Source organism: Falco naumanni, chromosome 3 (assembly GCF_017639655.2).
Source record: "Falco naumanni isolate bFalNau1 chromosome 3, bFalNau1.pat, whole genome shotgun sequence".
Lineage (NCBI taxonomy): Eukaryota > Metazoa > Chordata > Aves > Falconiformes > Falconidae > Falco > Falco naumanni.
In genome coordinates, this window is record NC_054056.1 from 68,851,002 (window position 1) to 68,865,002 (window position 14,001).

Below are 14,001 nucleotides of genomic sequence, written 5' to 3' on the forward strand. Positions count from 1 at the left end.
GAAGGAATATCTGAAAGATGCAGATGTAATAAAAGTTGGTGTCCTGCTAACTTACAGATTCTGAAAAAAATGTAAATTCTGCCTGCTGGTGTAGCACACTAAATTCTGTAAGAATTGATGCAAAACAGCACCCCGTCCACAGATTTACTGGGCTTTGAGTCCAATCTTCTAATGAGTTTATACATCAAAACAACATGGCTTAAAATACTGTCTCAGTTTTACAGTTGTTAAAACATCCAGAAGATTATGTAAGAGTCAGGACCGTGTCACAGAAATCCTGACTTCCCTGCGTATTGTTTATATAAAAACTTTTATCACAGATTGGCTAGTGCTGTAAAGAGTCTATTTGAATAGATCCATTAAGAGTGAATCCCCATTATTTGGCTTGGTCTTATACCAAGACTTCAGATGCTATCAGCATGTGCTAATGCTGGCAGAACATCAATCAGATTAACAAAGTCACTTCTGATGGAACTGTGTGTTGTAAATGCTGGTGGCTGGTGGAAGGAATGTACAAACCCAAACTAATGGAAATGCCTGGTTAGCATCTGACCACCAGATAACCCTGAGACCAGGACTAGCCCTAGAAACTTATCTTTTCAAGAGATGCCTCATTCTGACTTTTCAGAAGTAAAAATGAAGTCTGTAATTTTCTTATCTAAAAATAACAGAGTGCAGTTATGCTGAAATACCAGCATGACAGGGACTGTATCCATGCTGCTTTTCCATGATTTATGTTTCCTCTGAATCCTCACCAGGTACAGCAGACTCCACGAGTATGAGCCAGGCTGCCGCAAGACAGCGCAGTCATCCCCAGTAGGAGGGTGAGGGGAGTCCCTGTCCCAAGCACCCACGAGAAAGGATTTCCTTTGTCAGACCTCGGTGTGTGCTTGGAGCCAAGTTAGGCTCTGCAAGACAGGACAGTCTTTTCCAAGCTCTGTTCTTTCCTGGGAATGTGACCATCAACCACCATCAAAGGCTTAAAGCTTGTCAGGGTTATCAGCTGTAAATCAGGGTTGTAGTAGTTAAATAAATCAGCTGCTCTCCCCAGGAGAATGATGGTAAGCGTTTATGGCCTTGAGGTGTTCCAAAAATGCATCACTCCCTCTCGAGCTGCAGTAGCAGAGCAAGTGGCTCTGGCCGTCTCCCTTACTGGCCCCTTCTCCCCTGGTGGCCTTTGAGCTCCCCATGAGCTCGAAACAGTGACAACCATCTGCCCTTCCCGCCTCGTGGGCAGGAAAGTTGGCCTCTGCCTGGTACCAGTGGAGGCTTTCAAACGCATTCCTCAAGCTGAACCAACTTGGGTGAAAATCAGGAGGTGAGCTGGGGGTATCAAACGGCTTTTGCATGTGAGGACACAAGGCTGGGCTGAACAGGGTCCCCGAGGGGTCAGAGTGCCAGCTGGGAGTAGTTTTTGAGCCTGGCTTGTAGGACACAAGCTAGGAAGCCCAGCCCCTATGTGCCTGAGGTCCTGCAGGGGCTCAGCGCATCATGCAAAATTTGCTGGCAAAGTCCAAGCTGCAGGGCAGGGCCCCTGTGTGACCTGTTCTTGGCGGGACGGTCAAAGTGGCCCCTGCCCACCGGAGCCTATGTAGGCTTTGGCCCAGGGGCTGTGCATGGAGGGGGCTGAGGGACCGCAGCTGGCACACAGCCCAGCCCTGCGGATGCCAGCCTGGGCTGCAGCCCGCTGGTGGGGGCGGCACTCTGCTGGGGAGGGCATGGGCAGAGCGTGGCCGAGGGCTCAGGAGTTTTTGGCCTTTCCTTGAGGGATTTGAACCCACTGCTCTCCCAGGCTGGGATGCTCCATGTGAGAACAGGCAACGTCTGCTGCCCTGCTGTGCACACCTGTAGCTGAAGCACACGCTCCGTTACAAAAGCTGCTGCAAATGACAAAAAGAGTTCGCATGGATTCAGGGCACAAGTGCACAGAAAAGCAAGCCATCGGGGGGGTCCCCACTCTGGGAAAAGCTGATAGCTGAGACTCCTGGTGTGAAGGCCTTCTTCCATAGGCATCCCCTTATGATGATGGCGGGATACAGAACAAGAACTCTTGGCATGATCCAGGAGAGGCTCGATGTCAAGAGAGAGCAGCACAGCAGTCACCTGAGGCAAAAGGACAGTAGATTAGGGAGATAACTGGAGGAGGAGAGAGAGGGTGTTTTGCTTTCTTTGCAGAGAGCGCAATCCCTGAATAAAAAACGGATGCAGGATAGGGCCCTGACTGCCAGATAAGCCATGTCCAGCGCCCCAACCCTCTAGTGAGAGTCTCTGCCAAGAAACAACTGCACAAACGTAGCCGTTGTGACCCTTGAACCACACAAAGCCCTTGCAGTCACCAGCTCCCAGTTTCTCTGGGTGGCCTCGCCTCAGGATACAGCATTGCAGGTGATCAGGTCTCCCCAGCACATCCTATTGCTCAGCACCCTGGCAGCTGAAAATCAAACTCAGGACCACCACCCCAAGAGGGGGATAGAGGGCAATACAAGTTATGCAGAATAGATCCTGAAAGCTGCTCCCAAAATGGGCTTTTTTATCTAACTTCAGGTGCTGCCGCACAGAGCATCACCATGTCCGCAGCTCTCGGCAGCCTGCCTGCCACAAAGACAGCTAACTCTGGGCAGTACCAACTGCTGGAGCATCTTGGGTTTTGCAGTCCCAGAGGATACGGACAAAATAAGGTGTACCAAGAATTGGCACCAGTGGCGATGTCATTCTCTCACTGCACCACGTCTTTATTTCAACAGCTGGAAAAAAAACACCAAAGTAGACAAAGTTGCAGACGTAATTTTGAGGCAGAGCAGGACCGGGTACCTGTTCCCCTGTTGCATGGGGGTGGTATATGGGGAGGTTATCCTCATTTTTACAGCTCCCCATTCATGGAGCCACTGAGGCTGTAATGAAAAGGGCATGAGGGTAGGGGGCCACAGCTAAAGATTGCATTTTTATTTAATACTAAGTAATTTTTTTTATGTGTCATATGTTGAGGGAAACTTCTGTCATTACCCTGTATTAGCTGGGGAAGTCCGGAGAGAGGAAGATTCACACTGTGCAGATGTTCTCTCTAGTTACTTCATTATTTTCTTATAGTTACTGAGATACGTGTACAAAGTGTTAGCACTGGTTTTAAAATTGCCCTGAAACTCATTTCTTTGAAATATAGAGCAGAAAGTGTCTTCAGTTGGATGGTGAGAATACCTCCAGAAGGTGCTGTGGATGCACTGGGGGGAAAACCTCACGGCAAACAGTTTGTTCTGCGGGGCGCTGGGGGTGGGAGGGTTTATAGCCCTCCCGCCTCAGCCTCAAGCTGGTTTCTGACCTAAGATTCAAATGTTTCATCATAATATTTCTCTTAGATCTGTTATCTCTAGCAAATAAAACTCAGATGATGTATTACCTCCCAATGATTAAGCAACAAACTGCATTGATTCCCTGGCTAATGATTATCCAAGATCTTTGCAGCGTGGCTAAAGTTTAAACCCTGGGGGAGTGCAGGATTTGAGAGGACAGGGCTGGTACCAACTGACAGGTCTCCCTCAGGCCTTGAAACCAGCCTCCCAAAGCAGCCAACTACCCTTCTCCTGCTGGGGATGGGGTATCTGGGAGCAGGTATGGGACACAGGATGGTGATAGACACTGAGCTGCTGGGAGCAGCTTGGTGGTAGTGACATGGCACTCGGCAGAAGGAGGGCACAGGCTTCAGCAGGGCCCTGGGCTGGGCTGTGATAGCCTCCCTGGGTGACCTCCAGCCTGGCTCTTGCCGCCCACGCTGGTCAAGCTGGTGGCCTCCTTTCTTCCTTTGATTTCTTCCTCTTGTGAAAAACTCCCAGCATCGCCTCTCTGATGTAAGGCAGATATTTTTTCTCTTTTATTTTTAGTCTGCAAGCATTACCAGTTACTCCTTTCATCCTTTCTAGAAAAGAAAACTAAAAGCAGAGCTTCCAAGTAGAAAGAATTATGTATTTATGCATCAGCTCTTAGATGGAGCCAAATCACGTCTCCCGGCTGATGCATTACACCTGCTGCAACTCCCATCTGAGAACACAGCTAGTGCTGGCAGCGGGAGATGTGCTCTGTGTGCAAGGGCCCTCGTGTTTTGCGATTTATCATCCTGTGGTAGACTTAACACTTTTGTCCTGTAGCCAGCAAGCCTGACTTCTGCAACAGCAGGGAAGAAGGAAAGCCTCTCACACTCCTTTTGAATTGGGAACCCAGCGAGGTACTGTCAAAATAATAAGCCTGTTTAAAAACATCCATCCTACCTTTGTTTTGTTCCTGCAAGCAAGATCTGGGAGAACTGAAATACAGATCCATACAAATTTCCACAGTCCTGGTAACTTGTAGATGGGCTATTCTTCCTTCCTACACTCTGCCTCACTAGAATAAAATATTTTTCCCTAACACAAGCAAACCAAACCGTATCCAGAGTTCTGTGGGAGGATTTTCAGGCATCTCTTAAAGCAAACAAGCAAATTAGACTTAGTATAAAATGACGAAAAGTCTGCTGGCTCCCTAAATGCCCCAAACACCCTTTTCCAGGTTAAATACCACCCTAATGGGTGGTGCTAGTGGAATTAGTTAGTAGCTGATCTTACTGCACTTTGGACAAATGGCTGTCAACTGGGGCAGCTGCAGCCCAGCAGACAACAGCAGGTAAACAGCTGGAGCGGATCTCAAGGATGTGTCCTGAAGAAGATCCTTCTCGCATCCCTATTCTTCAAATTGATGAGTATTTAAATATTTAATACCATGTGAAACAAGTCCAAGCAGAGTGACCTTACAGCACCCTTGAAGCTGCTAGTTTGGGTGCTCTTCTCAAAGAAAGGGAAGATGAGATAGAGCTGAACGCAGGTCTTAATGAAAATTTCCCTTACAACTTGAAAAGAGGCAACCACCATTACAAACTGTGCCTCATTCTGCTGATGTTACTTCATAAGATTAGCTCAAAATACTTGTGAGACATTCTGAATCACATTTTTTTGAAACATACAGTTAGAAAAAAAATAATCTTAGCTACCTTTAAATCCTCACCCCTTCCTGTTGTTGTTCTCCTCCTTTCATATCCAAGAAAATTCCTGCAAACTGGTTTAAAATTAAAAGAAGACGTAAACACTTTGCACCTGCGGAGCATAACACAATATTAGGATCTAGGAAAACACCCACAGTAAAACTGGACTCCTAAATTAATCCAGTTCAGTAGAGAAGTATAGTTAGCTATTCAGGGATTAAGGGAGTCTGTTAAAGGAGATATTTAACGAAGCTTTCTGCTAAAAAATCCTGAATGTTCAAGGCCCCCATTAACCCACTTATAAGAGAGATTTCAGTGTATTATTTACGAAAGATCACACCATTTTATTGTGTTCCCCTCCCTACAAATCCCACTGGTAACCTGTAGTGCAGTCTGGCATCCCACTAGTGGTTTTGGCTGGGATAGAGTTAATTTTCTTCATAGTAGCTCCTAAGGTGCTCCATTTTGGCTTTGTGACCAAACCAGTGTTGATAACACAGGGACGTGTCAGCTATTGCTGAACAGTGCTTGCACAAGCATTAAGGCCTTGTCTGCTTCGCACGTTGCCCTGCCAGCGAGCAGGCTGGGGCTAGGCAAGGCGCTGGGAGGGGGGACAGCTGGAATTCTACAGCCACGGTGGGAAATCCAAGAGGAAGGGCAGAACGCGGTGCTGTCCCAAAGTGTCTGTATTTACTTTTCAGATATACTATTCAGGTTTTTCACTGATGAGTATTCTGTCCTATGACAAAACAAGAAGAACACTGCTTTTGCCACAGATGGATGGAACAGGAACATTCCTGATGTGATTTGGTGTGAGGAGCAAGAAAATAATTTGAGGTAGAAAGCTCCAGAGCACTGAAGTTCTGCTGCAAAAACGATCTCAGGCTCCTGAAAGCTGATATATTGGATCAACTGAAGTTTGGGATTAGCAGAAAAGACACAATATGTGACGGCATGGAAGAAGGAAAGAAGCTGTTATTTTAAAAACTGCTTCTGGAAGAGAATGTGCTGAACGTACCTCTCTGCCTGAGCTTACCAAGTTATCTGCTGTGTGTTAGAAATAATCTGTGAGGAGTGTTTGCTGCAATGGATGGAATTTGTACCACAAATAAATTAGCAGTTAGTACCCCCAGGATTCTTTTCAGGGAGAGCCTCCTTTGAAAAGCCCTGCCCCTCAGATAACCCCGCTTTGTTTCTCTCCCACATCCACCTTTTCCTGCTGCGCTCTGTAGCCAGATTAAAGGATCAACAGGGATCGAAATACTCCCCTGTGCCGCCTACTCATCCGGCAGACCTGGCGCTTTTTTTGTTTAGGGGAGCTGGAGTCTGACAGCATCTGACCCATCCGGGTGCATTGCGTTTGTGGAGCATTAGGAAAGAAATCTAGGCTTCCAAAGGGAAGGGAAATTTGCCTTAAGCTTTTTTTTCTTCTTCTTTTTTTCTTTTTTTTCTTTTCTTTTTTTTTTTTTTTTTTAATTCGTTTGGTTTAGTGACAGAATTACTTTTAGTTCTTTACGGCTGGCTCCGCCTGCCAGAACAGATAAGGCTCTGAACCACAGCGCCGGGGAATGGACAGGCATTTTCCCCGGCGCCACTGGGAACTGGTTTATCACCTCCATCGCCGGCCGCTGCCCAGCCGCCTCCCCGGGGGCACCAGGGCGGTGGCACCTCTCTGGACGCCGAACCACCAAACTAAACCTTCCCCTCCGCAGAGCAAAGCGGGGCGGCCGCTCCCCCGCCCGCCCCTCCCCTCGGAAAACAGGGATTTTCCCGGGGCCGGTGGCCGGCCCCGCGGCGGGTAGCGGAGGCCGCCAGGTGGCAGCCCGCGATCGCGCCGCGCCCTCCCGCCCGGGGACACCCCAACGGCGCGGGCAGCGGGCAGCAGGCGGGCAGCGGGCAGCAGGCGGGCAGCGGGCAGCAGGCGGGCAGCAGGCAGCGGGCAGGCAGCGGGCAGGCAGCAGGCGGCCGCACGCACACCCGCAGTGCCGCGCCGCCGGCAGGCCGCCCCGGCGCCGTTGCATCTGTCAGGTTTTCGGTCCGGTTAGCGAGGCGCCCTCACCGGCGCTAGTGTCAGCGGCTGTGCTCCATGAGGCCCGTGGGAAGAAAGAGCCAGATCCTGGGCTGCAAAACAGCCTCTCTCTTATGTTTCCTTTCGTGTAGGTAACAAATCCTGGGAATAATGATTTTTCTAGCTTTGTCACCGATCTCTTAAAGATGCTCTCTGGCAACATGCCAACACTTGACGGCACTTTTCTGTCAGAAGCTTTGATACACTTTGCAATGAAAAGGAATACACTGCTCAGCCTGGTTACAGCTCTTCAGCCACCGAGAGTCATCCCGGGGGAGCACTGCCTTCCCTTACTGGTCTTATCACCCAGTAATGCCAGAGCAGAGCCTCCAGCAGGGAGCGACCCCCCCGCCCCCCTTGCCTTCACTCTTCCTCCTCTCAACTTGGCAGGAGTTTAACCTCAGGGAACTCCGCCGGCGTGCTGGGCTTCTACAGGCGGTGACTCAAGCTACAGGGGCAGAGAGGAAAAGATGTCCCAGCATCCCAGTTCACTGTGCGGTGGTTTCTGTATGATGGTCACCCTAAGTCAAAAGGAACAACTGAGCAGTGACACCTTTAGAAAAGAGACCCGGTACGGATATAACGGTTTTAAGAGCAAAAATTAAGAAGGGATCCAGAAAAAAAAAATTACACAGAACAGCAGAAGACGTCCCCTCCCTCAGAAAGCTAACGGTCTTGTTATGTGCTATGCAACACAGTATATTTTCCACCCCTTTTCTCTCTCCTTGCTTTGTAGGTTTTCTGCAGAAAGCTGTTTTTCTTCTATCAGTGCTTCTTTCTTTTGTGGTCCACCCTTTCCATCCCACTATGCTGGAAGAGTCATAAGAGGAGACTAGACTTGACCTAGGGTCAAGACTAGAGCCTATTTGCCGTGAAGGCGCTATTATGTTTGCTTCATCAGGCTCCACTTGGTAGTTTCCTCAGCATCTAGGCAAGGGCACCACCAGAGGGTCCAGGAATTCCTTTTTCTTCTGAGCAAAGCTCAGCCTGGGATGAGAGGCAAGTGTAATTCTAATGGAAATTGCTATGTTAATCACAGCAGTCATATAGGGAAATGTATGTAATTACGAGGTCAGAGACAAGTTAGTCACCTTGTCATAACTGGATATTCTGACAAATAGCAAGGCTGCCATAGTCCTAGCAGTTTAGTTTTCATGGGTGCAAAGAATTCAGGTTTGGTAACTCTGGTCAAAGATGGAGTTTAGATCACAGATGACTAATCACAAAAACAGTAGGATGTCTGTAAGAGTGAAAAGAGAATGCTCTCTATTTTTGAAGGGTATTTTTCTTCCTTACAAAATGATTTCAGGTAAAGTGTCCTACCTGATCTTAGGCAAAACCTTTTTTTCCCCAAAAAAAAGCAGATTGCTCATGGGGGCAACATTCAAAAGCAGAGGCTGTGCGTTATACCACTCAGAAGTACGTGCCGGTCCCCTGCTTTCCACCATCTCCACATGGTGAGCTCTCCCAGGCCCTTACTTCTGGAGGAGTCCCTGGGCACTGCCGTCATGAAGTCAGTGCTACCTGTTCAGATTGAAATCCAAAAAACCTGTGTCTCCGAGCTGAAGATCCAAATGGACTCAGATGGGAAGGAAAGAAAGGGAGTGACCTCCTGTCGTCATCCAGGTTGCTGTGCCAAAACACAAGAGCCACAAGAGCAGAAAACACCTCCAGCAGCTTGCTGCTAAGGACGAAGAGAAATCAAAACTGATTGTTTGAGTCTGAAAGAGACCCATAACATACAAGGCAAAAATCTCTTCTGGGGTAGGAATTGCAAAGTGAATGTTTGCCTTGTGTTTGATCAGCTGAATTAGCACATCCCAGCAAGAGGAGTTCCATTTTTGGACTCACTGCTCTAGGCACCGGCTACACTGCTGTGGCCACTGAACTAAAACCGATCTTAGCAGTGTCCCGTCTGAAAATTGCACCATTACCTCCAAAGAGAACTTACATGCAAGGCTAAGGCAGAGTGGGGTGACAGGGGAATAACACAAGCTCTTCAGAAAAAAGGACAATGAGTATTCATTCCTTCTAAAATTTGAAACAAAAAAACCCAAACCCAGTGTCTTCTTCTCAAGGGGCTCTGTAAAGCACGATGTTCATCAAACACAGGGCCTTGAGCGAGCACATGGGCAGCACGTTTAGTGTCAGCTACAGTTTAAAACACAGAGACTGCCCCAGAAAATATTATTTCAGCCTTGTTTTTTCTTGAGTTACTGCTTCCCTGGGAGACTCAAGCATAAAAGACATAGAAAATACCAGTCCCCTGAAAAAAGCAGGTATATTGAACTGCCCACAGAATTGCTTTTCTATATATTACTGCTTTCTGTTTCTGTATTGTATTTGCATGACAGTCTGTGTCTGTCACCTCCTGAAAGTGTATCCTTTTGTTTACCTCTCTCCACACATTCTTCCCTTCTGTTCTTTTTGCAGCTCTAGTTTCTTACCATCCCTCCATGCCAATCCTAACTTTTACTTCCTTTTTAGCCAGGGAATTCTTCTCCTCCCCTTCCCTATCCTTATTAAATTCTCAGCTCACATTCCTTCCTCCCCCTTGGCCCCAGGGATGTGTCCCGGCACAGCTCTGCCCTTCTTTCTGCCTCCTCTTCCTTGCATGGTTCAACTCGGTGCAGCTTTTCTGCTTAAAATAATGTAAACTGGTTTCCCACATGAAGAGGTCTTTGCTCCTCGTGCTTCTGTGAATGCACATGCTGTGCACGACCATCCCCTCCTCCCAGCTGACAGACTACATCTCCTTCCCAGACTCCCTTTCTGTCTGCATCCCTGACACTGGCCAGCTAGGATGTTTCCTGATTTTTCCTTGCCTTTTTCACTGGTTCCCTCTCAAACCTCACTCTAAGCAATTTCTGCCAGAGGTTCACCCTTATCATTTAATAATTATCTTGAACACTCACATTTTTTTCTTCTTCTACTTTCTAAAGCTGCTTGACTACTTTTGCTTGAGGGACTGGAACTGTGCTGGCTGGGAAAAGAGAAAAAGCAACAGGGAATTTCTCAATGAAGGAGGCAAATGGGTGACCTCTGAAACATCTGAACTATCTAAACCGCTTTATACACTCTTTCCTGCTTTGTCCCAAAGTAAACCATTCAGAAGGACTAGGGTAGGGACTTGAATTTCTGAGATCCCCCTAAGAGCGGAGACCCCCGGGGTACCCTAGTTGGCAGAGCCACCCCGGGTGCAAAGGCTGAGCATGGAAAGGAAAGGCTAGTTCTTCAGGACCCTGAGAGCAACAGATCTGTGGAGGGGTGAGGGTGGGGTAGGAGCACGGCAGCTAAAAATCAGCTCTTAAATAAGTAACTGAAATGTATAATTACACAAGCACACTGAATAGAGGTTTCTGTTAATCTGTGATCCGATAATCTTCTTTTGTTGCCACTTAGCAACAGAATTACAAACCCAGGATGGGAAGCCAGGGTGACTTAAAATTCCTCTCTTTGCTAAGCAGAGAGAAGAAAAGGTCCCTCTCTGGGCAGGCACAACAGTTTTTCCAGGTACTGGCTCGATTGTGTCGTTCAGCACTATTATGCAGACGTCTGAATTTCAAGTGAATGGCCCAAAGTCCAGCTCAGCTGGGCAAATAAAATTGTTTAGAAGCATTAGCAAACTTTACTCACAGAAACACAGGATTAATCCAAACAAATAGGTCCACGGACTGCATTAAGATCATATGCCATAAGCAGGAGGAATGTGGAAGAAGGGACCAGTGGGCCAAAACTGCTGCACTGGAAATTACTCTTAACTGGTGGGTAAGAACAACAGTCATCACACCATTTGGGGCATCCATAGTGCCACAGAGATGCTCAGAGAATAGTGCAGGAGGGTGTTACCCTACTGCAATGATCCCAGCCCAGAGCCACTGGCCTTCACCATCCTGTCTCTGAGGGACACTGCACCTGACAGAGTGCCAGCCTACCTCAGCCCTGTCCTAGGTTCAGCTATTTTCATGATCACAAAAAGTGTCAGATTTAGATGCCTACCACCATGCTCTTTACATCTCAGCCTCTTTTTTCCATCTCCTTCTTACCTTTTTTTCTTTCTTCTTCTTCTTCCCTTTTTTCCTTTTCCTGTGCTTCTTAACTAAAGAGTCTGGAGCAGCCAAACCATCATCTTTTGCAATGTTGCTATGAATCTGGGGGCAGAGAGGCAGTTAAAAGACATGCTATATGTTGCTTGACAGCTAGGCTCAGCCACATCTCGGAACGGGTGGTAGGACTGCACACCCTTCTTGCCATGCAGCAGATTCTCCCCCACAGTCCAGCTTGGATGCCTTTTTATTTGCAGGTGTCATGATCTTCAGAGACAAGACTCCAGCAGCAACAGCTTCCTCCCACCTTAAGCAATTTGTTCCCCAGGCTGTGGAAGGAATGGACTCCCATCCCAGCAGTGCTGCCCAGCTGCAGAGGAGAGAGGGGAGGTATTCCAGCCAAAGGGCAACAGACCCAAGGGTGCTGTTAAAACCAGTGTTTAATTTAATATTTACATTTTAAAAGGATTAACTTTGCTTTGCTGTGTTTGGTTATCTTCAGCCAAGGACATTTGGTTTTCTGATTTTTACAGTAAGGTTTTGCTCTGACACTGAGCAGTTAAGACCTGTCTATGCCAGACCCATGAACCTCGTTTAACAGAGTCACTTTGTACCACGACATGACTCTGCTCCAAGTTGCTGGAGCCATTCATTTCTAGGCCAAACCAACTGTGGTGGCATGGCTCTGGCCAAGGGGGCTGCAGAGCTCCACCACCACTGGGTGCCCTGCCATGGGCCACAGGACAAGGTCCCCTTGGGAAGGAGCTGATAGGCAGGTGAAGGGGAAATACAGAACAGGGCATTCTGCTACCTCTCCTGTACTTTTTTGGGTGGTTGGGTGAAAGGAACAGCCAGAGGAGTTCTGGCTTTCAAAAGAGTCCAGGGGGTGGTTTCTCAAAGCAATTACACCTGTGTTGGTAGATGCTACTAGAGTACTTACGGACCTCTGTGGGAGGTAAACCCACCATCCACAAGCCAGGTGTGTGTATGCAGCATGCAGTTGTGCATCCCACTTCAGGCAAAGCCGGGGGGAAAAGTCTCATAAGTCATGTATAGCTCAGTGTTTTCATGCACTGAGTTTCTCCTGCATGCCAGCCCTGTATTTAAAAAAAAAAACAAAACTGCCTGACAGAGTGTGACTAGCAAGTACACACTTTGCCTGCTAGCTACAGCCCTCTTCACGTAACAGTACAAAGAAGGGCCAAAATTAGTATGTGTCCCTCTTTTTATGTGACTTTTCATATTTGCAGAGGAACTTCAATAGACTCATCAAGCTGATACTAATAACACAGCTACAATCTTGTCTATAGTCAAATATTCCCCAGATAACAGTCATGGGCTGAAGTTATTTGCTGGCTTTGCCCATCTCTGGCTATGCTTCTTTCATCATTTCTCAAAGACTAAAGCTCCTACTTGCTGAGTAACATCTTTAAAGGAAAAGCTAAAATTTACATTTTCCCTCTCACCAGGAGCTCAACAGCAAACGATGTCAAGCTTGTGGGAAATCATCAGTACAAAGTAGAACCCAATAGTGTAGAGAAGTTTAATACTGAGGACAGAGGAAACCTTCTAAATTGCATGAAGGAAAGCAGAACAAAGAAAATCATCCAGAGCACACAAGCCTTTTGTGCTCTGTTGGGGGAGAATGCTAATTAGCAAGAGTGGATAAGGATTTTGATCTGACATTCCAAAGCAATTTGAGGTATCCAACTGATCCTAAGGACTTCTTTATTTGGCCACACTTGAGAGTTAGCGGTAGTATGTGAACATACAGAGTGGTAACTATTCTGCTAGGTATGGGACAAGCTGCTACCCTCGGTGCCTTCTCTAACCTATATGAAAGGGGATTAAAATTCCTTTGAAACGTGCTTTGATGGGAAAATCACAAAGCTGAAGAGGATTAAATTAATTTAGTCTACCAGTACATATTTCCCTAAGCTGGTTTCCAGTGGCTCCAATATTATGGGCTGTGGTGCAGTTTCAGGAGGATGTGGGATGCTGTGCGTTGCATCATGTAGTACTGAAGGGACTGTAGTGCTGCCCTATAAACAGGGAAGGCACTACCAGGCAGATGCCTTTGGGCAGGAGACCTCATGCAGCCACCCAGATTAGCTCTGCATGAATGCTGGGGTGATGAGGAGCAGGAGCGGTCCATGAGCTCTGGTCTGAGAACTGCTGTTAGAAGGGTCAGTGCAACAATCACAGTTCATACCATAAGGATTCCAGATTTTCTTGGATTACTTTAGTCAAGTAACACTGAATTCCTCAGAGATCTGAAAAACCCAAACAGCCTCAGGAGAAAAAAAATGTCCCAAAAATTAAAACAACCTAGACATGTTTTACTGCTACATTCTACAGCATAACCTGCATTATAGAATTTATAGATTTTAGAGCCAAGCAAGGAGAAGAGTTTAGATTAATTGCCTGAATATGAAGGACCTGTGGGCTTATACTGAAGTTAGGTCATTGGTGTATAGCATTCAGTGGACAAACTTCCAGCATCAAGGGATCCTTTGGACAGCTCTGCTATTAGCTTGAATTGCTGCGAGCAAGGAAAATGAGCCATCATAGAAAGTTGCTTGAGACCTCCATAGCCCATGACAGCAGGCAGCAGGAATAATCCCGCAAGACCTCCATGCTCATCCAGCACTGTGGATCACTCCACTTTGCACACTGTTTTTTTGCACAATATTTAAAATCACTGTGTGGACTCTAGGTTTATAAACAAGCTGTTGGACTGAGGAACTCAAAACTTCCTACCTCTCTGACATGCATACAGGTATACATCTTTTCTCCTATCTATAGCAGAGATCTGACTGGCTGCTGTAAGCCAGCTACTGTTTCACCCCCTGGACACTACATACTGCATGAACACATAGAGG

General features: G+C 47.2%; 1 protein-coding gene across 1 annotated transcript; it reads right to left on the reverse strand.

The window, feature by feature from the left end:
* Positions 1-222: 222 nt before the first annotated feature.
* On the reverse strand, positions 223-11,556 carry LOC121084821. The gene is made up of 3 exons (XM_040586772.1): positions 11,316-11,556; positions 11,120-11,224; positions 223-2,103 (listed from the first exon to the last, which is right to left on the reverse strand). The coding sequence occupies exons 1-3, from the start codon at positions 11,325-11,327 to the stop codon at positions 1,588-1,590; spliced, it is 633 nt and encodes a 210-aa protein (XP_040442706.1). The 5' UTR covers positions 11,328-11,556; the 3' UTR covers positions 223-1,587.
* Between the last annotated feature and the right edge of the window lie 2,445 nt (positions 11,557-14,001).

Excerpts from the sequence above, each read along its gene's own strand:
- LOC121084821 (XM_040586772.1), bottom strand. Across the intron at positions 2,104-11,119 it reads AGAAGAAGAAAGAAAAAAAG|GTGACTGCTGTGCTGCTCTC; the intron begins GTAAGAAGGAGA and ends CTTTTGCCTCAG.